The 22142-nt window shown below is 40.3% G+C and overlaps 2 protein-coding genes across 2 annotated transcripts; both read left to right on the top strand.

Annotated features, from left to right (window-relative positions):
* Positions 1–57: 57 nt before the first annotated feature.
* On the top strand, positions 58–12658 carry LOC114352499 (uncharacterized). Its single transcript, XM_028304121.1, has 6 exons — positions 58–133; positions 4950–5162; positions 8550–8608; positions 8725–8789; positions 11563–11671; positions 12421–12658. The coding sequence occupies exons 2-6, from the start codon at positions 4974–4976 to the stop codon at positions 12656–12658; spliced, it is 660 nt and encodes a 219-aa protein (XP_028159922.1). The 5' UTR covers positions 58–133; positions 4950–4973.
* On the top strand, positions 12304–21447 carry LOC114352498 (nascent polypeptide-associated complex subunit alpha, muscle-specific form-like). The gene is made up of 6 exons (XM_028304120.1): positions 12304–12619; positions 13049–13239; positions 13941–14082; positions 14637–14861; positions 15873–15986; positions 19309–21447. Exons 2-6 carry the CDS (start codon positions 13076–13078, stop codon positions 21229–21231), a joined length of 2568 nt encoding a protein of 855 aa, XP_028159921.1. The 5' UTR covers positions 12304–12619; positions 13049–13075; the 3' UTR covers positions 21232–21447.
* The last annotated feature ends 695 nt before the right edge of the window (positions 21448–22142 follow it).

Here is a 22142-nt window from a genome sequence, read left to right as displayed (position 1 = left end):
CGGCTTTACTGATCTGTGCCGGTGCCGACAGGCGCGGCGGCGCGTCTCTGGGCGCGACCGGAGAAAAATCAATAAATCACTTGGAGCAATCTCACGGACTCAGCAACAACAAAATACCTGATATTCTGAAAATGTAAGTAATCCTGCTGAAATGTTTATTGAGACATGTTTTAATTTGTAGAAAACTTAAATCAGCACGCTTATTCCTTTTCTATTCGAGTGTTTTTAATTTTTTTGTATGTATTAGGTATGTTACGCGTAGAACTCCGATTTCCAAATATTTTTTTGTTCGATAGGGTATACTCTCGAGGTGGTCCCATTGTCACCAAGTCAGGGTCTGATAATGGGATCCTAGGGAAATCGAGGGCAACTCTCAAATATAGGCACGTATATCGTTTATCATGTTTTTTCTTAATAGTCCAGTCATTTGGTATAAATTAACGTTAATAGAGTTTTGAAAATTGGTATTTTTATAGGTTTTGATGTTCTTTAGGAATTTCAACTTTGCGACTCCGTATGGTTGCCACAAAAACTAATTTCTTTACCACCATATGGAAGATTAAGCGACGCGTTAATTTTTATTCTTCAGCATCTAGGCACCCGGCAGCGTGTTCTGCCACGATCAAAGAAAAAAGAACTCATAAGTAATTTTTAGCAGTTGTGTGTAGAATTATACAAACCATTTCGAGCTACTTTTGACCCCTTGGTGGTGGACATTTCCCTCACGCGACCAAAGCCAGTCTTCTGTTGAGTTTTAGCCGATGGGGCTTTGTCGCTGTGCTTTTTCTTTTTCCCACGTTTTGCCACTGACCAGCATCGTCCATGGACGCTGGCGGCGGTGGCAAGGGCGGGAGCTATTTGGATAGGCGCGGAGGCAAATGAAGCATTGCCCTGTGTTTTTCGAGCGCGGCACTTTGATGTAGGTGGCAGATTTGAGGCAGGAGCCACGGCCGCTGAGGAGGGCTCAGCAGCAGGGGACTGTGCAGGCAGGCGCCGTCTTGGGGCCGGAACGCACTTTGGCACGACTAGTTTTCGCTGATGGAGCTGTTGTCGTCTCCGCTAGAGTGGCAGAGCCACTGTCCGTGTGGTAGGGCCAGTGGAGGCACCTTAAGGCACCCTATAGCAACCTGTATCTGTCATGACCGAGCTTTTTGTTTTAAATTTGCATTTTTTTGTTTAGTGTGAACTTTCTTACGGATATTAAATTAATTTTGTAGTTAGTAAGTAGGTACCTGGCTCTGGCCAGGGTGGGGCACTTGCCACCGTGGCTACGCCCATGCATGAAATTCTATCTATACTTGTCCAGAACCCAAAATTGGATAAATTTGTAGCGTCAATAGGTAATATCAATAACTGCTTGAGCTACATTTATGAAATTTTGGATTCTGGACAAGTAAGTAAAGATGGTTTAACAAATGTGCCGAATTTCATGCATGTAGGCTAAATAGGTTTTGAATAAATTGTGTAGGGGTCAAAAGTAGCTCGAAATGTTAGGCGTGACGACAGTATCAAAAAATCGACGATTTAACGACTTTTGGGGAAAATTAATATATATATTTTTAAACATTTAGATTAATTAGATTTTCAATCATTAAAATATTACAATACTACAATCGGCCATTTTGACTGAAACACTAATCTCTGCGCATGACGTCAAGTTTTACTAGGGATGAGGTCCTATAAATATCGCGTTGGTACGCATTTTTCTACAGGTACTATTAGACAATACGTAATTCGAGGCGGGCGTGACGAAATATTTTGAAATCATCTTTCGTAATTTGAATACACTATTTCGGTAATAAACTTAAGTTTAACTTGTGTTTTCCTAATTTATTTTCAATAGAGCTCAAAAACAGTCTTTTACTCGACAAATGGCAACGCACAATCCTTTTGATTACATCGAAGTTGGTTGAATCTAGGGAGTAAAGATATACCAACATAGGTAGGTATAAGTAGAAAATTTAGGTACTTACAAGGAAATTTTGACATTTCGAGACTCGGACGAGCAAAATTCTTTGTTTGTCGCGAGGATAACGCCCAATATTATTATATCGATCCTAGGCAAAATGGCAATGCCAGATTTTGTATGGAAGGTGGCACATTTTTTTTTCGCGCGGCCATCGACCAACCCTTCTTTTTTATATTACAAAATAGTATAATAAACGATACTTATTATGACATGTATGTTACCCTAAACTCAGTCTGAACCGAGTTACGAGCGTTAGAAGTTTGATGATTTTACATCTAGATTTATATGAAACTTAGTCGTTTGCGTGCAAGTTTTGTAAGAAATTGCAACAAAATAGTGATATTGTAGGTGGGCACTTCTTCGAAATTGCATTCTTCGGCTGATTCATATGGACAAAAATCAATTTCAATTTTAGGTCTGTAACATAGACTCTTAGGAAAATAGGTACACCCAATTATATTTGGATGAGGGACTCGTTTTTGTAAAGTAGTTTTCAAGATATCAACATTTAATAATGACCGGATGGCAGCGGCCCGCATCCAGCGCCTTTCTGCCTTAAGGTCATACCTTTATGAAGTCGTCGGTCCACCGTTGTGGGTGGACGTTCTACACTGAGCTTACTATCCCATCGGCCATTAGTTGTGTATACTATCTATGTGTACTGCCCATTATCACTTCAGCTTGCTAACTAATTCATTGGACTATGCCTCCATGCAACTTTAGATCGTTTACGGATCTTCTCATTTCAGATTTGATTGCATAAAAAACACTAAGCATAGTCAACTTTGAGGTTCGTAAGCCTATAATCAGAGGCCACTTTTCAGTACAATATGTACGTAACTGGTAACACACACTGGATGTAGACTTTCATCTTATGACACTCAGATGTATTTTAGATGACTCGACCCAGCAGTAAGGTAAGTGCCCCCTACTTCGGTATATTAAGGCTCTTACGACTTTAACATTTTATTTAAAAATAACCAAGCATGATATTAGTATGAAAGCTTTTGTATGCTAAACTTTGGTCTTTTGACAGTAAGTTAATACATAATTTATAGTTATATAGTTTGAACTTTTTTTTATATCAATTATTCTCCTGACCTCTAGTTTGGATCCTGTTTCGTGATAAAATTTTGCTCTGTTTCTAAGTTCGTGAACTCATGTCCCCTATTTCGGGATAAGGTTTTATGCATCCAGTTAGGATATTTTAATAATGATTAAGGGTTTAATAAATTTAAAAACGATAATAAAAAATTAGAATAAATTAATTATGTGAAATTGTCGATATTACTTACCTGAAATATTCATAAGAAATAATGTGAGTCTAGTATAATACAATTTTGATTTGTTATTTGTAACAATAAGTGAAAATATTTATATTCATTATTTGTTTCATAACTTACATTTCAATTATCATAAATAATTATTTAAAAACCAAGCATCAAAATATTATCCATAATATCCTTGATTCGGTAGTATCACGAAACAGGGGACACCCGAAAAATAATATGTACGCTATTTCGTGAGTCAATTAATCGCAATTTTAAAGGAATTCTACGTTTTCATATAACTTTTTTCTAAGCCAAATCAATTGTCAAGGAACACATGAAACCACTATTACAAGTTTTATGCAAATGGACGTTTCTTCGCCTTTTTATAAGCTTAAGAAGTTGGAGCGCTAACCTTACGGTGAGAGCAACATTTTCACGCCGCACGGCTGTTTTTGGCTCTCTGAGAGTTTGAAGCTTCGTATTGCTCTCATTTTTGGCGCCACAATGTTGGTACTTGGTTTTTTAGATAGCTTAAATAATAGAGTTTTTATAGTAATAAAGAATTTTTATAAATAATATTCCATTTGCTTATTATTTGAGCTAGAAAAAAAACTTACGAACTTACGTACTATCACGAACTAGTAGCCGTTTACCTTATCACTTATCCAAGCTATCGTTGTTGAGACGTCCACCCACAAGGCGAAGAGTGAGCTTATAGAGGTTGGGGCCCTGGCAATCTGTTAATCTCGAAATCATTGGAGGCCTATGCTCAGCAGTATTTGCTATGGACGCCTTATGTTTGGCTAAAATAATAACAAAAATAAATAATCTTTGGGCAATTTCATACAGCGCTATCTAGCCACAAAATAAGCAACAAATATGCTTGCTAGCTTAGATCCTACTACTTATATACTGTTTAGAATCTAATGTAACTCCCAAGAATGTTGTTGAGTTTACTGCATCTATACGATCATCTACCATAAAACATGAGTGCTGACCTGCCTTTAAAACGCTTTTATTAGGTCGACCTGTATGTAACTATGTAATGGAATCTAAGAATCTGAATTACACGCACGCACTTCTAATTCTTACAATTATTGTAGATCAGATTAGATGACAATACAATATTATGGTACCAGCGATTTGGTCTGATGATGGTACTGGAAGGTGACCATAGGAATTCCTGTGTATTTAACTAACTGCGTAATGGTGTTGGACTCTGTACAGCTCTATCTGTATAATAGATCTCGGATTGACAGCGGCAGCATCCGTTTCAGCCCAGAGACTCACTCTCCATCTTGGTCATGTACCACTGCACAATTTATTGTATTGTCAAATTTAGAAAGACAAATAAAACAAGTATTGGTAGTACAATGCAAGGTTTTATTGGAAGTCCTTTTCCCTGTACACATACATAACAATGGAATCTCATCATCATGAATCATGAAACTTGACAAATATTAATTAGAATAAATGATAATATGTACAATAAGTATAATATAACTGGTCTGATGATGGGACTGGAAGGTGGCCATAGGAATTCCTAAACGAAACGGCGGAATTGCATCGACTTTGGGATGTTTCCTCTCAAGCACATTAATAGTGCTTAGATGACCCTGTATAGGTACATCAATAACTATACGCGTAACCGTAGTACTTATTATTATTCTGTGGCGTAACTTTAAACGTTAAATATTTCCTTGTTTTAGCTAGGAAATAGAAGCTAACACACGATGGATATTACGGAATTGAAGGCCTTGTTGCGATCGCTGGTGGAGATGGAGTTGAGGCAGACGCAGCACGACGCGAGGTCACTGCTGCGCTGCTACCACGCCATGACGGGCAAGCGGCTGCCGCTCGCCAAACATGGATACAACGACCCCGTCTTGTTCCTGAGAGAAATGTTCAGTGATTGCTTTGAGGTAAGATTACATTTCAATCTATCATATCAACTTTTGGGTTCGTTTTCGAACATAGACTTCTGTTCTACGCCACTTGCATCCACATAATCCTAGCCTGCTTCCCGGGTTCCGGGTCCCGCTTCGACATCTGTTCATATTTTAGGGGTCTTCCTCTGCTGTGGTTGTCACTGGGAGGTCTCCACTCATCTTAAGGTTTTTTTGGCCCTGCAAGGTTCATCCGTGCAATGTGTCCTGCCCATCAATCTGCTCATTTATTGCCTCTAGGCGGAACGAATTTTATCCCAAAAAGCACTCGTATCCAAAAAAACTGTTATTGCATGTGTTTCCAAATTCATAAAAAGCTTTCAAAGAACCGTTCTTTAATATCTTGAGGACGATCCTCTAACCATTAGTTATATCATATCCAATCTACTATATAAAAATAAGTCGGGTTTTCCTTCCTGACGCTATAACTCCAGAACGCACGAACCGATTTCCACGGTTTTGCATTCGTTGGAAAGGTCTCGGGCTCCGTGAGGTTTATAAGATATATAATGTAGTCCGGCGGAAAGCTAGTACACCTATAATTATCTTCTATAACTTGTGTATCATAAATTCTTAATGTATTGTTTGTATAACTTGCTTAATTATGTTTACTATTAATACTTAATGTATTGTTTAAATAAAGTCTCAGGACGTCCTGTGATACCTATAATTCTACATCGACACAAGTCACATCACATGAACCCTGCAATAATTCGCATACAGCTGAAAATTGGTACGAATGTTCGGAGCACCATTATGAATTAACTGTGAAAAGTCCCCATCGATCCGACGTGTGCTAAAAAAAATTCAAGGTCAAACTTAAAAAATACGGGTTTTTGAGATTTTCAGCCAAACGGTAAGTTTTATCACAAAAAAATGTACGACAAGGTATAAGACCATACATTTATCTATCAAAATTGTCTATACACTTTCTCCTAAGAGTCAGCGTTTCTGAGATTCGATGATCGGAAGAGTCAAAAAAGTGTTTTCTTCATAACGGTCTTACACATAAATACAATGTGATATCGCCTCGTGCCACGACTCAGCATTGTATCATGATGTGTTGTCGACGTCGAATATAAAATAATCAACCTCAATGTCGTCTGTCATCTTTAATTATCGAAAAATGGGTGCAACTTTGACGAAGGACTGCACCGTAAGTTTTCAAGATACGAAGTTTTCGTGTCTATTATGTAAGAGCTCTTATATGCACACGTCACTACTCTACTTGTAACTCTATGGTCACTCTTTTAGCCCGACCAAGTTAGACAGTCCAGGTTATAATAATTCACATAGAGCTGAAAATTTGTATGAATGTTAAGAACACCATCCTAAATGAAATGTCAAAAGTCCCCGACGATCCGTCATTTAAAAAAAAAGTTTTCGAAGTCCCAAGTTTTTTGCATTTTTTGGCCAAGTAGTAAATTTATCATAAAAATAGATAAGAAAAACTAGTAGATCATAAAATTATCTATTAAAATTGTCTTTACCCCTTTTTCCTAAGAGTAACCGATTATGAGGTAGAACGATTCAAAAAGTTAGTTTTGATGTTCTCGTTATATGCACATGTTTCCACAACACCTATGAGGGTTATTTGGCGTATTTTTTTACCAGGTTTCCCCAGTAGGCCTTTTTAAAGATGTATTTGTTATCCTGTTCAATTCAAAACTATTTTAATAGAGTTGAAGTTGTGGACTTTTTTGGAGTAGTTAACAGAATGCGAATTCTCCAACTTTTTGCATCGTTACCACATAAACGGTGACTCTTAGGAAAAAGGGGCAAAGACAATTTTAATAGATAATTTTATGATCTACTACTATTTCTTATCATTTCTTATGATAAGTTTACTGTTTGGCGGAAAAATGCAAAAAACTTGGACTTCGTAAATTTTTTTTTCAAATGACGGATCGCTGGGGACTTTTGACATTTCATTAAGGATGGTGTTCTCAACAATCACACAAATTTTCAGCTCTATGCGAATTATTATAACCTGGATTTTCTGACTTGACCGGGCTAAAAGAGTGACCATAGAGTTACAAGTAGAGTAGTGACGTGTGCATATAAGAGCTCTTAAACATAATAGACACGAAAACTTCGTATCTTAGAAACTCACGGTGCAGTCCTTCGTCTAAGTTGCAAACATTTTTCGACAATTAAAGATGACAAATGACATTGAGGTTGATTATTTTATATTCGACGTCGACAACACATCATGATACAATGCTGAGTCGTGGCACGAGGCGATATCACATTGGATTTATGTGTAAGACCGTTATGAAGAAAACACTTTTTTGACTCTTCGGATCATCGAATCTCAGAAACGCTGACTCTTAGGAGAAAGTGTATAGACAATTTCGATAGATAATTGTATGGTCTTAAACCTTGTCATACATATTTTTGTGATAAAACTTACCGTTTGGCTGAAAATCTCAAAAACCCGTATTTTTTAAGTTTGACCTCGAATTTTTTTTTAGCACACGTCGATGGGGTCTTTTCACAGTTAATTCATAATGGTGCTCCGAACATTCGTACCAATTTTCAGCTGTATGCGAATTATTGCAGGGTTCATGTCTAATTTGACTGGACTATTAATCAGTGTTCAAATCAATAAATCTTTTATTTTTAAAAGTGTTTTCAAACTTACCGTATAACACTTTGTCCGAACCGCCGAGGCGAAGGTAGGTACGCAAAGTGAAGTAGGTACAGTCGAGATCATAAATATATTGGCAGTGCCTAATGTTTTAAAATATTGTAGCATAGTAGCGTAGTCAATACTGCGCTACCGCAGCATTTTATTACTGTTTGAGTTTGTATTGAAATATTATACCATTGTGAAAAAGCAAAAAATATTTTTAAACATTGGCACTGCCAATATATTGATGAACTCGACTGTACTATCGGTAACAGTGTTAATTGCCCATTGCCGGTCATGTCGTCTAGTTCTATCGCAAATCACCATTGATGAGAGCGAGAGCAAAAACGGAAATTTACAGAGAAGCTTTCTTGCGTATTATTGCGTAATATTTACCAAATATATTAATTTAATCTTCAGTTTGTCCTTGGACATGAGCCAGCTCCTCAAAATATCTTCATGCTTCTCCGTTTGTTGTGGCGGTTTGTCTTATATTACGAATGTCATCCTCACATCTCGTCATCCTCCCAATTCCCATCTTTTTGTCTGTCTACCTCTATTCCTTTTCCCTTCCCGGTTAAATGTACCTATAGATTACAGACTAAGGTATATTATGCCATTGAGTGATTTGTATTTTAGTAAAAGTATAAAATTGAACTAGGAATTTAATAAGATATCTTAGGTTGTTATTAAATAATAATTTAAGTATGTATAATAAAAACTATTTTCAGTTTCACGGGCCAGAGGATAATCCAGTAATAACATTGAAATTAACAACAAATGTAAGATTGTAAGTGTAATTTTTATAATTATTCTTATTATTGCCTAATACCATCGCACCTCATGTTTGCACGCATTTACTAATTGTGTATAGTATCACTTATAAATAACACGATAACTTTTTAGCAAAGAGCAAAGACGTAGTATACCAGATCACCACCAATCAGTAAGTGACAGTGCAGAAGAAAATGGTAAGTATATTTTTTATTAATCCTTATTCAAATAAATTTAATTTTTATCAAATTGTTCTTGCAATTATTTTAATTATGTCAATGAATATACAGGGTGTTAGGTAAATGGGTATATGAGCCGACACTAGCCCATGTTAACATGGGCATATAAATGGTATGGTGAAGTCAGAAATTTGATATCATTATTTTATTTTTTTAAATTTTCATACAAAATAAATTTTATAAAATCCGATTTGTATGAAAATTAAAATAATTAAAATGAAGATATTAATTTTCTGACTTCACCATACCATTTATATGCCCATGTTAACATGGGCTAGTGTCGGCTCATATACCCATTTACCTAACACCCTGTATATAACATGGGCATATAAATGGTATGGTGAAGTCAGAAATTTGATATCATTATTTTATTTTTTTAAATTTTCATACAAAATAAATTTTATAAAATCCGATTTGTATGAAAATTAAAATAATTAAAATGAAGATATTAATTTTCTGACTTCACCATACCATTTATATGCCCATGTTAACATGGGCTAGTGTCGGCTCATATACCCATTTACCTAACACCCTGTATACACGATGTTACTTTGCATTCTTGCCATATATTTTACAGAATCAGTAAGAAAATAATGCTCTAAAATGTTGTTTTCTAATCTTCAGTCGATTTTATTTTATCGACAATCAGTTAAACATTTAACGCATGCACGTCACTTGTTGGCGATGGCGACTTGCAAGGGATGTTATGGATAAATGTAGTTTCGGTTATGGATACGGTTACGGATATAGGAATAATATTATACCGGTTTCGGTTACGGTTAGTTAGGTACGGATATTTTTTTATTTCGGATACCTGAAAGTTTCGGTTACGGTTACGGATATCTGTGCTTTAAAATGCAATTTGCAATAGTTGTCCAACACGGTTCATTCATGGCCGCACACTTTACATCGAATAAAAAGTATTTAAAAATTATACATATACGAGTACTAGATGGCATTATAAAGGGAAATCAGGCTGTTATGCCTTTACATAATATTATGCTATACAAAAACAATTTAAACTGCTTACATCCGAAACTATCCAAAACTTTTTAATTGGTTACGGTTACGGTTTCGGATATTTTTTTATTTCGGATATCCGAAAGTTTTGGTTACGGTTATGGATATCCATAACATCCCTGGTTTGCAGACATCCGTTTTTTCACTGGACGAGACGGACCATCAAAAAACGGATATGCTTTGTTTGCTGTAAATATCGCCGGACCTATGTCCGATAGGGATGTTATGGATATGTAGTTTCGGTTAAGGATACGGTTACGGATATTTTTTTTTTATTTCGGATATCCGCAATGCAATTTGCAATCGTTGTCCAACACGGTTCATTCATGGCTGCAGTGCACTTTACATCGAATAAAACGTAATAAAAAAATAAAAATTGATACTAGATGGCATTATAAAGCCAAGGTAAATCAGGCTGTTATGCCTTTACATATGTATAATGCTTTACAAAAGAACTTCATCCGAAACTATCCGAAACTTTTGAATCGGTTACGGTTAGGGATATTTTTTATTTCGGATATCCGAAAGTTTCGGTTACGGTTACGGATATCCTTAACATCCCTGGTCCGATGCATATGCTGAACTGATTAGTAAATTGTTGTCGAAATAAGTACGTGTATAGATAATAAAACTTAGATCAAATTAATATAACTTTAAATAATAATAGGTGTATTTTTATTCCGTAGTGAATTATAATTGCTCTTTCTTATTCAGGTGGCATTTAAAAAAAAATACTTATGCCCGATTTCACCATCAATTTTTAAGTGACCACTATGGTAACACTTAACAGGAATTTTGTTTTCATTTAGGTTTCAGGGTCACTTAAAAATTAGGGATTGATAGTGAAAACGGGCATTTTAAGAAGTCTTCTCATTTCCTCGTATCTTAGTTATAAAATTAAAGATTAGTTTCCGTGTCTTAAGGACAAAACATTTGAGACATGACTTATCATTAGTAATAATTACCCTTTTTCGGGTTCCGTAGTCCTGACAAGGAACCCTTATAGTTTCGATTTCTGTCTGTCTGTCCGAGGTTTTGCTTGGAAAATGTTGGCACTAGAGAGCTGTAATTTTGTGGAGGTATGTACTTATATTAATCACGCTGATAAAACGGTAAAATAAAATTATGATTTTTTTTTTCATCTTCTACCCCATCGTGTGGGACATCGTTGGATAGGTCTTTTAAAATGGCTTAGGGGTTTCTAAGACTATTTTCCATAGGGATCTGTTTGCAAATTATAAAAGTGCCAATTTTTGTTCGAGTAGGGCGTCCTCTAAAATCTAAACTGTTGGCTTGAAAAATTCACAATAATACTGCTTTTCATGAACTTTCAAGGAAAACTATAACCGTTTAGATTAGATACATCAGTAGTCATTTAACTCATGTATTATAAAATTTCTTAAATTAACAAAAATCCCTTAGAAGAAAATATTAAAGTGACTTTAGATGAAGTAATTGTTTGCTTTTGAAAATGTATATTGTGTTAACGACGGACAACAACGGAACTCTACACTGCGCGTGGCACGACCCGCACTTGGCAATTTTTTTTAAATAACACCACAACAAAATAGTGATATCAAAACCGAATCTTCGGATTCGGTAAAAAAAAAGTTTCGGTCGGAACTTAAAAGCTTACCTAGAATATTTAGACACTACCTACTTACTTATTTCGTTCGTTTATTACCTATTCATGTTAATACATTATTTTTAGCTTCAATGGACAGAGCAGAATTAGAAGAATTAAAGACAAATATAAGAAATCTTGTGGATGAACTACACCCTGAAGGTGTCTGGTGCTCTGATTTGATGGTATTATACAGGTACGTTTCAGGGGACTACTTTCCCTAAGTTTCAGGAGGGGGGCAGGCGTTTGGACGGGGGTTGCAAAACTATAGGGGGTTTTGCGGGTTGGGGAGGTGCAGGACACTTCGGGCCAGAAGTTGCAACAGGGGGCAAGGAGAGGCTGGCGATTGGAGGGTGGGGCTGGTTAGAGAGGGCTCTGGAACGGTAGGGGTGGTGGACTGATATCCTACGGGGGAAGTCGGAAGACTTTGTACCAGAAGTTTCAGCGGGGAAAGGGTAAAACACAATTACTTAATCATGATTATGATATAATTATGAGTATTTTAACGTTATCCTATGATTGATTTAAATATAAAGCCATTTAAATAAATTACTCAGTGATTATTATTGATTTTATTCGTGATTATTTTAATCAAATAAATTGATTAGTGCGAACACAAGTTATGCACTATAACATAATAGATGTTATTTAAAATCAAATTAGGTAATTACGTGGACTTACAATAACTCGACTAAGTATATTATATGTATTGTATTTATCAAGGCCACACATTTCCAGTGCAGTGGCACTGCAGCACTGTTGCGTAGTGGCGGATTTACACTATGCGTGGAATTGATCGAACCGAAACGCGAATATTAAGTATTGGCACAGTATTGGCGACTCCCGGCGAAACGAACTGAATTACACTATCTGATTCGATCAATTTCGCGCATAGTGTAACTGCATCTGGTAACGATGGTTCTGATCGTTCTGCCGCTTCTGCAGACAACGGTACGGGCAAGAGCTGGACTTCAAACGCTTCGGATACCCGGACATCGAGGCCCTGGCGTTAGAGCTTGACTGGCATCATGAATTTCGCGAGAAACGCTGGCGGCTGAAAGTGCGACGCTTACTCAGCGTGGAGTGCGCCAGGCCTCCGACCCCCCCATTCGACCCCGACGACGCGCTGCCCGGTATCCCCTATGTAAGTCCAACAGTTGCTGTATCGACAATCAATTTTTAAGTACTAATCAAGAGTATGTTTTTTTTATCCACAACGAAGAAGCTGGCCTGCGTCTCACCTAATGTAATCTAACTACTACGTGTGATATATCATTGGGAAGAAGAGAAGCTAGAGATGTTTTTAAGATCATTGACAATCCATTATACCTTTAATTTTTTTTAAATCGAATTCTAAGTTGAATTTTTTATCGTTAATTCGTCCAAAATAAAGACGGAAGAAAAGGCCAATAATGTGATTTTCAAAGAGTGATATCTCGGGGAATAGTTAATAAGCGAAGCGAAGTAATATTTATTTACTAATGTGTCTATAATAAAGAGGTCTTCGAAATGCCATAATAAACATACGGAATGCCTATTTAGAACTTAAAAGATGTACGTGTCCGTGGCGCAGGATCGTAGCGTGTTTCCGGAGGATTGCATGGGGATGACGGAGGTCATCCCTTCCGAGCCGCTGGACTCGCTGGCCAGCGGCACCTCGGTGCGAGTGGTGGTGGGCGAGGTGTACTCACCCTCGCACTTCTGGCTGCAACGCCTGGGCGAGCAGTTCCAGGAGGCCCTGAGCGAGATGATGGATGACATGACGTGAGTACACTGGCCGCCGGCGCCATGCTGCAGGCGGCGAGGAGCGAGGTGTACTCTCCCTCGCACTTCTGGCTGTACCTACCGCCTGGATTTTTTTGATATTTTTGATAATGTATAAACAAAAAGATCCACCAACTTCATTTTAAAACTTGTAAGTTAAATAATTTGAGAACCGTATTAAAGAATGCAGTATTTCTGTAGGTGCTTTACAACAAGAGTACAATCACAGATAATATAATACTAGGTACAATGAAGAATACGCGTCTAATAGTAGCTACTAGCTACGCAGTACGGTCCGTGGACTGGACAAAGCCCCCCGCAGAGTATACTGACTTTTTGTCGACCGATAGTTTGGTCCGGCTGCTGAAGAACATGCATGGAAGTGCACACATTACTACGATTTGATATAGACTGATTCTTCACACAAATTGGAAGCCGACGAAACTATCGGGGCGTATGTTTATGAACTAAGTACTAGCGGCCGCCCGCGACTTCGTACGCGTGGATCCCGTTTTACCCCTTTTGCAAAATCCCGTCTTAGTATGCACCTACGTTCTAAAAGGAACCCCTATGTAGAATTTCAGACTCCTAGCACTTGTAGTTTCTGAGATTTCGTGATGAGTGAGTGAGTCAGTGACCTTTCGCTTTTATAGATATATGAAGATAGAAGATGTATAATCGATTTCTGTCGGTGTCCGCAGGGATTACTACAGGTTTGGCCAGGGCAAAGGACGCGTGCTAACGGTGGGCGCCGTGTGCGTGGGCCACTACTGCAGCAGCGTGTTCGAGGGCTACTGGCATCGCTCGGTCATCGTGCGCGTGCTGGATAGCGACACCGTCAAGGTGAGCCGCCTTGTATCATTGGCGTGTATCTAGAGTTATTTTTCAGGTGACTTGACATGTCTGATAGACGACTCATGGTCAGTAGGTTAGGTACTATCAACTATCATCATTGAATCGGTAGCCCAACATCCTGGGTGCGGCACTACAATTCTGGATGGGCATGGAACCATATACAGGATGTTTGTTGATTTCAATCCTCGCCATATTTAGGGAGTTGATTATGTAGCTTATTTTGATCACAATTCAGTAAAAAAATTGACTTCGAAAAAAATTTAAAACGAACTAACTTTAGTAAGTTGAAGAAAAATACCTATTTATACTACCTACTTTACGTGGCTTCCTTCAGTAGGCTAACCAAAAAGTTCATTAATCCCCATTACTTTAAAAATAAAATCCTAATATAACGGGGATTAATGAACTTTTTAGTTCGTTATTCCCCATTATAAGCTCCAATTGGCATTAACGGGGAATAGTGAACAAAAAGTTCACTAATCCTCGTTAACGGGGATTATCAACGGGGAATATTGGAATAAGCCCCTTAAATCTATGTTCAGGTGCGGCTCATAGACTACGGCACCGTGATGAGCGTGTCGGTGGACGACCTCAAGCCGCTGCGGCGCGAGTTCGCAGCGCTGCCAGCGCAGGCGGTGCGCGCGCGCCTGGCCGGCGTGCGGCCGGCCGGCGGCAGCCTGTGCTGGTCGCACGCCACCTCCGCGTACTTCCATCGCCTCGCGTACGACAAGCGCTTCGTCGCCAATATCATCGCCGTCGACAGAGACGTGAGTCCGCTTTTTTTGCGTCAGGAAATGCTATGCGCATGCTCATGGGCGTAGCCACGGTGGCTGACCTGCAAGGTACCTAACCTAACCTAAACTTAAATTATCTAGGTACTTATTAACTACAAAATTTAATATCCGTTAGAAAATGCGCATTCAAACCAAAAAGCTCGGTCATGACAGATACAGGTTGCTGCAGTGCCATAAGGTGCCTTTTTTTCCTTCCTTTAATCCTTTGCGCATGCCTACTGGCTGATGGGGACAGTCAGTCAGTGGGTTATGTGGGACTTTCCCCGCCGGGAGGGCGGGACCTACCCACTACCTAAAACCCGACGGTGTCCCCCGGGGCCATTGAAACGAAGCCGTGAGTTATTGTCCTATTGGACATTCGCCCGCGGCTCCATCTCAGGTTACTGCTCGCTCTTGGGCGAGCCCCGCCGGCTTCAAGGGGAATAGAGATTCCCCTCGGGTCGTCCGCTAACGCACTGAACACTGGTGCGCCGGCGCCACGGGTCTCGTAAGGCGCCCGCCGGGTACATAGAGAGGTCCTTAGAGGCGCTTAACTCGTAACGGTAATTTTCAAAACTTGATCGCTCCGCTAGCGACGTCGCCAAATAGAACGTCTACTTAGCACATGCTAGAGCTTTAGCCTGACGTCGCGCTATAGGGCCGATTCGAATCGTGTTGGCGGAATGTGTATAGCGTCATAATATCAAACACAGCGCCGGCGCTAGCTCTGTCGCGGTGCACTAACTAAAGCCATAATGGTCGATTCACTCATAAACAGTGCAGTGAAGCCACAGTTCCTTCAATGTATTCGCTCAGTTTAGTATCAGTGTTTCAATGTAGCGTCAGTGATTCAATTCACACGTCATGTTAGTGGGTAGTGGGTACCTCAGATCATAGGTGGGTACTCTGTTCACGGAGCTTCAGTGATGTGTGAATACTTCCCTTCTATGATCTGATTCCGATGTGATTCTTGATTTGATTTGTGCAATAAATTGTTTATTCCAGGAGGCCATCCTCGAGGTGTTTTTGATGGACACATCTGCGGACGAGGACGTGTGCATCAGCAAGCAGTTGTTGAGCGTCGGGCACGCCGACATTCGCCCCGACGCCGCGACGCAGGTCAGTGTATCCCCCATGTGAACCTCACTGATATTAATTTATTTTATTTATTTATTTACTTATTTATTTATTTATTTATTTATTTATTTATTTATTTATCTATCTATCTATCTATCTATTAATTTATTTATTTATTTATCTATTTATTTATTTTATGGAAAACGAACTAAAATGCCTTACATAGTTTTCACAAATAGTATATCAAAATACAATCTAAAACAAATTATTTAGTATGAAGTATATACAACGTGTCCCAAAATTCAAGGATAAGCCGATGCCACAGGATGGACATAGTCATGACTACTTTAGGAGAAATAAGGAAAAAAATCTATGTCAATTATTTTTTAACTTACACAATAAATTATGAAATTCGACGAAAATTCACACCCCTTATGATATTTTACATTACCACGACCACAATTTTTCACATATTCCTGTTTTTCTGTTTATATCGGCAACTTAAGTAGTGCTGCTGTTCACTTCAACTCTTAAAACCCCCAGAATCCTTGCAGTTTTTACACAAAAGTTAATCAAAATATGTTATTTCCTTAAAATTTTGAACGATTTTTACTTTCACTCCACTTTGACTCATCGTTTTGTAAAAACAAAGTATGAACACTACTGCGGCAAGTTTTTTATAAAGTTGACGCAACTATCCAAGATTCCAAAATGGTATAATACTCTAGGAAACCTAGTTGCAAAAAAGATATACGTACCATTTTTACAAGCACTTCGCTTGTTAGTTAGTATGGGATAAATCTTGCAACTGAATTTAAAACCAGTTCTCCTTAACCAATTGAGCTGAAATTTGGTATACTTGTGTAAGTACGATGACAATGCAATATTATGGTACCATTGAGCTGGATGGAGTATGGAGGTGGCCATAGGAACTCTTAACGAAACGGCGGAATTACATCTAGTTTGGGTTCGTTGGACTTGTCTTTTCGAGCACTTTAGTGCTAGATGATGTTCAGGGTCCTGATGATGAAGTCAAGAGGTGGCAGGAGCTGGCCATAGGAACTCCTAAACGAAACGGCGGAAGCTTATCGAGTTTGGGTTCGTTGGATTTGTCTTCCCGAGCACTTAGGCCATGAGATTGAGAAACAACTAAAAAGCTTAAAATAAAGTTGTAATAAAAAAAAACTTATTTAAAAACAAGCTTGACTTCGTTTGAAAATTATAATTGACTTCATCATCAGGACCCTGGACATCACCTAGCACTAAAGTGCTCGAAAAGACAAATCCAACGAACCCAAACTAGATGCAATTCCGCCGTTTCGTTTAGAAGTTCCTATGGCCACCTCCAGTCTCCATTCAGCTCAATGGTACCAAAATATTGCATTTTCATCGTACTAACATAAGTATACCAAATTTCAGCTCAATTGGTTGAAGAGAACTGGTTTTAAATTCAGTTGTAAGATTTATCCCATACTAACTAACAAGCGAAGTGCTTGTAAAAATGGTACGCATATCTTTTTTGCGACTAGTTTTCTTAGAGTATTATACCATTTCGGAATCTTGGATAGTTACGTCAACTTTATAAAAAACTTGCCGCAGTAGTGTTCATACTGTTTTAATACAAAACGACGAGTCAAAGTGGAGTGAAAGTAAAAATCGTTCAAAATTTTAAGGAAATATCATATTTTGATTAACTTTTGTGTAAAAACTGCAAGGATTCTGAGGGTTTTAAGTATTGGGGTGGACAGCAGCACTACTTAAGTTACCGATACAAACAAAAAAACTGAAGTATTTGAAAAATTGTAGTCATAGTAATGTAAAATATCATAAGGGGTGTCAATTTTCGACGAATTTCATAATTTATTGTGTAACTTAAAAAATAATTGAGATAGATTTTTTTTCTTATTTTTCCTAAAGTAGTCATGACTATGTCCACCCTGCGGCGCCGGCTTATCCTTGAATTTTGGGACACGTTGTATATAACAGTCCGATATATGAAAAAAGTTAAAACAATACAGAAAATAGGTACCTACCTACTAAAGACATACCAAGATAGCAGAATATTAAGCAAAAACAGATACAGGCTTCCATTTTTTACCGGGAGAATGCTAAGTAATGTCGTCAAAGAATTCTTTATTACTTTGATTTTTGAAGTAGTTTGGTCTCACAATATGAAAAAGGTCAAGATTTTCAGAATAATAATTTTCCTATAAAAATCCTTACAAAAATTGAAAAAAAAAATCTAAAAGCACTGGGAAGCTGACTAACATCATCATTTACTTACTTCCATTAAAACTGCGAAGAGAGGTCGCCGATCTTACCTTCCTACATAACCTAATTAATGGTAAAATAGACTGCAGTGAGCTTCTGTCGCTTATTATAATCCAAAAAATAGCCCTCCTATCAAACCATTGCAATGCCTTAACTAGGTAGCTAAGTATTAAGCACACATGTATTAGTGGAGTGGAGTAAGACCATACTACACTTAGTATGCAAATAAACAATTTGAATTTGAAATTGAATCAAGTTACACGTGCCGATTCGTGCAAATATCAGGAGAAATTGTCTCAGATTCCACGTTGATGCATATGTTACGGTCAAAGTGATAAATGTGAAAATTATGAATAATCGCCGGTTATTATGNACCTATAATCCAACCAAATTAAATATGCTACATGTTTTAAGCATTTACATGTACAATGAGTACTTTTTAAAATGACGTAATCATATTTTGTTTACATATCAAATTTTATTTATTTTACGAAAAAATAGCTACTACAATAGATTTAAAATGTACTTACGCGTGATAAGAAACATTTCTTGTGTGACAGGAATAATTTTTGCAATAAAGTACGGCGCATTTACCCATTTCTCGTGATATTTTTACTCTTCGAGAGCTGGCGTCATACTGACAAAGTGACAACCTGACAACATTTACCATGGCTAATTTAGCCATGGTAAGTGCTAGCGGGGTAAAGACGAAAACGTCACTCGTTACGCGTCCAGTGGTTTATTCGTCCAAGCCCTTGGGCCACCCCTAAGCCGCCTATTTAGTTTTATACATACATACATAAATGATCTCATATTAATCACATTTACCAAATCATGCGGTTATTATTCATAATAACCGGCGATTATTCATAATTTTCACATTTTATCACTTTGACCGTAACACATATACCTACCACTAAATGGAAACTAAACTGTCTCATCTATTATTTGTTACATGTATGCTGTTTGTTTTCCATGAAAATAAATAAAAAGTCTGGACTCGTAACTCGAGCATGCATGTTAAGGTCTGCGACATCGGACCTCTTCCCCGTCGCCCTGACAGCGGTCATTGCAGAAGTCGTCGTTGTTGCAGAGATCGGACTTGTACCTCTTCCCGCAGTTTGCCGCGCTCGAGTCCGGCGCCGCTCCCAACTTCTGCGAAATCCAAACCTGCCTGCGCGACGGCATCATGCTCGAATACGTGGAGGACTACCGCCGCCACGTGCCCGCCTGCCGGCCGCTGCACGAGCGCCCTGAGGCAGCAACGAGCAACGAGAGCTCGCCGTCGCCCGACGAGCAGCCGGAAACCTCGAGCGCCTCCCGGGCGCTTTGCGATCATCCACGTGCGCGCCCGATAGGCCCCCGCGACCCGCGCAACGGGCCTTGCCCGCGTTGCTGCGACCCCCGCCCTGACCGGCGCGCTCCCTTCGATCCACCGCGCGATCCGAACAACGCTCCTAGCCCGCGCGCGCCCTCCGCTCCTCCACGTATGCGCCCGTTGGTCCCGCGTAATGTGCGCAGCGCCTCTAGCCCGCGACCCCCAATCTTACATCCACCGCGTTATCGCCGGAAGGGCTCTCTCGAACCGTACAACGCCACTAGCCCGCATTGTGACGGCCTCAGTGTAGATCCGTGGGCGCCCTGCGATTCTCCGCGTGGGCGCCCGATGAGCCCGCGCGAATCACGCAATGCCCCTAGCCAGCTTTGCGACGTCCCGCTGGTGCCCCGCGTGGCCTTACGCTCTCCACGCAACGCTCCTAGCACACGTTTCAACACGCCTCGAGTGTCCCAGGGCGATCCGCGGAACGCCCCTAGAACGCGTTGCGATGCTTCGCGTGCGCCACGCGCCGATCTGCTTGCGTCTCAAGGCGCCGTTCCGCGCCACCGGCCGCTCGATCCCAATCTGTCGATGCGCTCGTCCTCCAGCCCTCCAGAGTCCACTTCGTGCGGCAGACCGCCGGCGTCCGAAGCTCGTCCGATTCCCCCGAGCCCGCCTCCGTTCCGCGAGGCCCTGCGCGCTCAGTACAACGCCCCTAACCCACGTTGCGATGCCCCGCGTGTGCCGCGCGCCGAACTGCTTGCATCTCAAGGCGCCGTTCCGCGCTACCGGCCGCCCGGTCTCAATCAATTGATGCGCTCGTCCGGCAGCCCGCCAGAGTCCGCCTCGTCCAGCGACTCGTCGGCGTCTGAAGCTCGTCCGCCTCCCCCGAGCCCGCCTCCGTTCCGCGAGGCCTTGCGCGCTGCGTGCAACGCCCCTACCCCACGTTCCGATGTTCCGCGTACGCCGCGCGCCGAACTGCTTGCGTCTCAAGGCGCCGTTTCGCGCCACTGGCCGCTCGATCCCAATCTGTCGATGCACTCGTCCTCTAGCCCGCCAGAGTCCACCTCGTATGGCGAACCGCCGGCGTCCGAAGCTCGTTCAACTTCTCTGAGCCCGCCTCCGTTCCGCGAGGCCCTGCGCGCCCCGTACAACGCCCCTAACCCACGTAGCGATGCCCCGCGTGTGCCCCGCACCGAACCGCTTGCGCCTCCAAGCGCCGTTCCGCGCTACCAGCCGCCCGGTCTCAATCGGTCGATGCGCTTGTCCGGCAGCCTGCCAGAGCCCACCTCGTGCAGTTTCTCGTTGGACTCTGTAACTCGTCCGACTCTCCCGAGCTTGAACCCGTCTGACGAGGTTCCGGCCCGGTCCCCGCCGCCAACGTACGGCGCTAGCGTAGGGCTCGGCGCCAGCGTGTTGCTGCCGATGGTGGATTGTGAGATCTTCCAGCTGTTGGGAATGGTCAATGTCAGCGCAGCGCGCTGGTACATGTCGAATGCGATATCGCGCGCGATGCCCACGGGCCAGACGTCGGCGTTACCAACGGCGTCCACGCTGAATTTGGCGCCACCGGCATCCACGCCCAACTTAGCGCCGCCGGCGTTCATGCCGAATGTCGCGATGCCGGCGTCTACGCTGAACGTGGAGGCACCGGAGTACCAACCCGCCGGCGAGCGCCCGCCGCCCGCGCCCTTCTAAAGGGTTCTTTCCCGTTCTTTTCTTTCCCTTCCCTTTCTGTTCCCGTTGCCGTTGCGGGCAAAAGATACGAGGGTGGATTGGAATATTCACGGTCTAACACATACATAGGCACTTGAACTATTATGATGTAACTGACTTCATTCGATTTGTTTACTCTCTGGTTGTCACATTGTAAAAGAAGAACGGTCACGCCCCATACAAAAAAAAACCCAGACCCGACAGAAACGAGACATACCTCAGTTTTTTTGTCATGTCTCAATTAGTTAAATTATATATTTTTTATATTCGAAATCTATGTAGCTAGAACAACAAAATATTACCCTTTGTTTTTGTTCAGGCGTTATACAAAAACTAATACAAAATGCCTATTTACCACCAAAATTCGTAAATGTCCTACCTAAATGTCTATTACAGCTGCTATGGAATGTATCTATACATAGCCCGTATGTCATAACTTCTATACTAATTGAAATTTTTTCAAAAAGTATTTTTTTTTTCTTAATGTATCAAAACAATACCTAAATCCAAAATTTGACCATTTTTGAAGCAAGGGTTCAATGAGTGCCAATTTAAGGGTTAAAACGTAATGGGTTTACTATAGTAAACTCATTGTTACACATTTCTTTGCTTGTGTTTCTGGGTTTTTTTCTATGAAGTTTTGGCCAAGTCTTTTGGTAATGTCTGTAAGCCTTTTGGCAATTTTTTGATCTGTTTTTTCATATTCTATTACTCTGTGTTTTACTAGTTTTAAGTAAGTGTAAAACTGAGCATATTGTTTCACAGCACCTGATTTTTTTAATATGCTCAGTATAAATTAATTAGTAACTAATCATTGTTATACTTAATACTTAGTGTAGGATACTTTGTATCTTAGGCTGAGTTGCAGCACCTAACTTTAACAGTAACTATTA

Source organism: Ostrinia furnacalis, unplaced genomic scaffold (assembly GCF_004193835.3).
Source record: "Ostrinia furnacalis isolate ACB-3 unplaced genomic scaffold, ASM419383v2 OfSCF1381, whole genome shotgun sequence".
Classification (NCBI taxonomy): domain Eukaryota; kingdom Metazoa; phylum Arthropoda; class Insecta; order Lepidoptera; family Crambidae; genus Ostrinia; species Ostrinia furnacalis.
The sequence above is the reverse complement of the archived record's forward strand: the minus strand, read 5'-3'. Positions and strand labels throughout refer to the sequence as shown.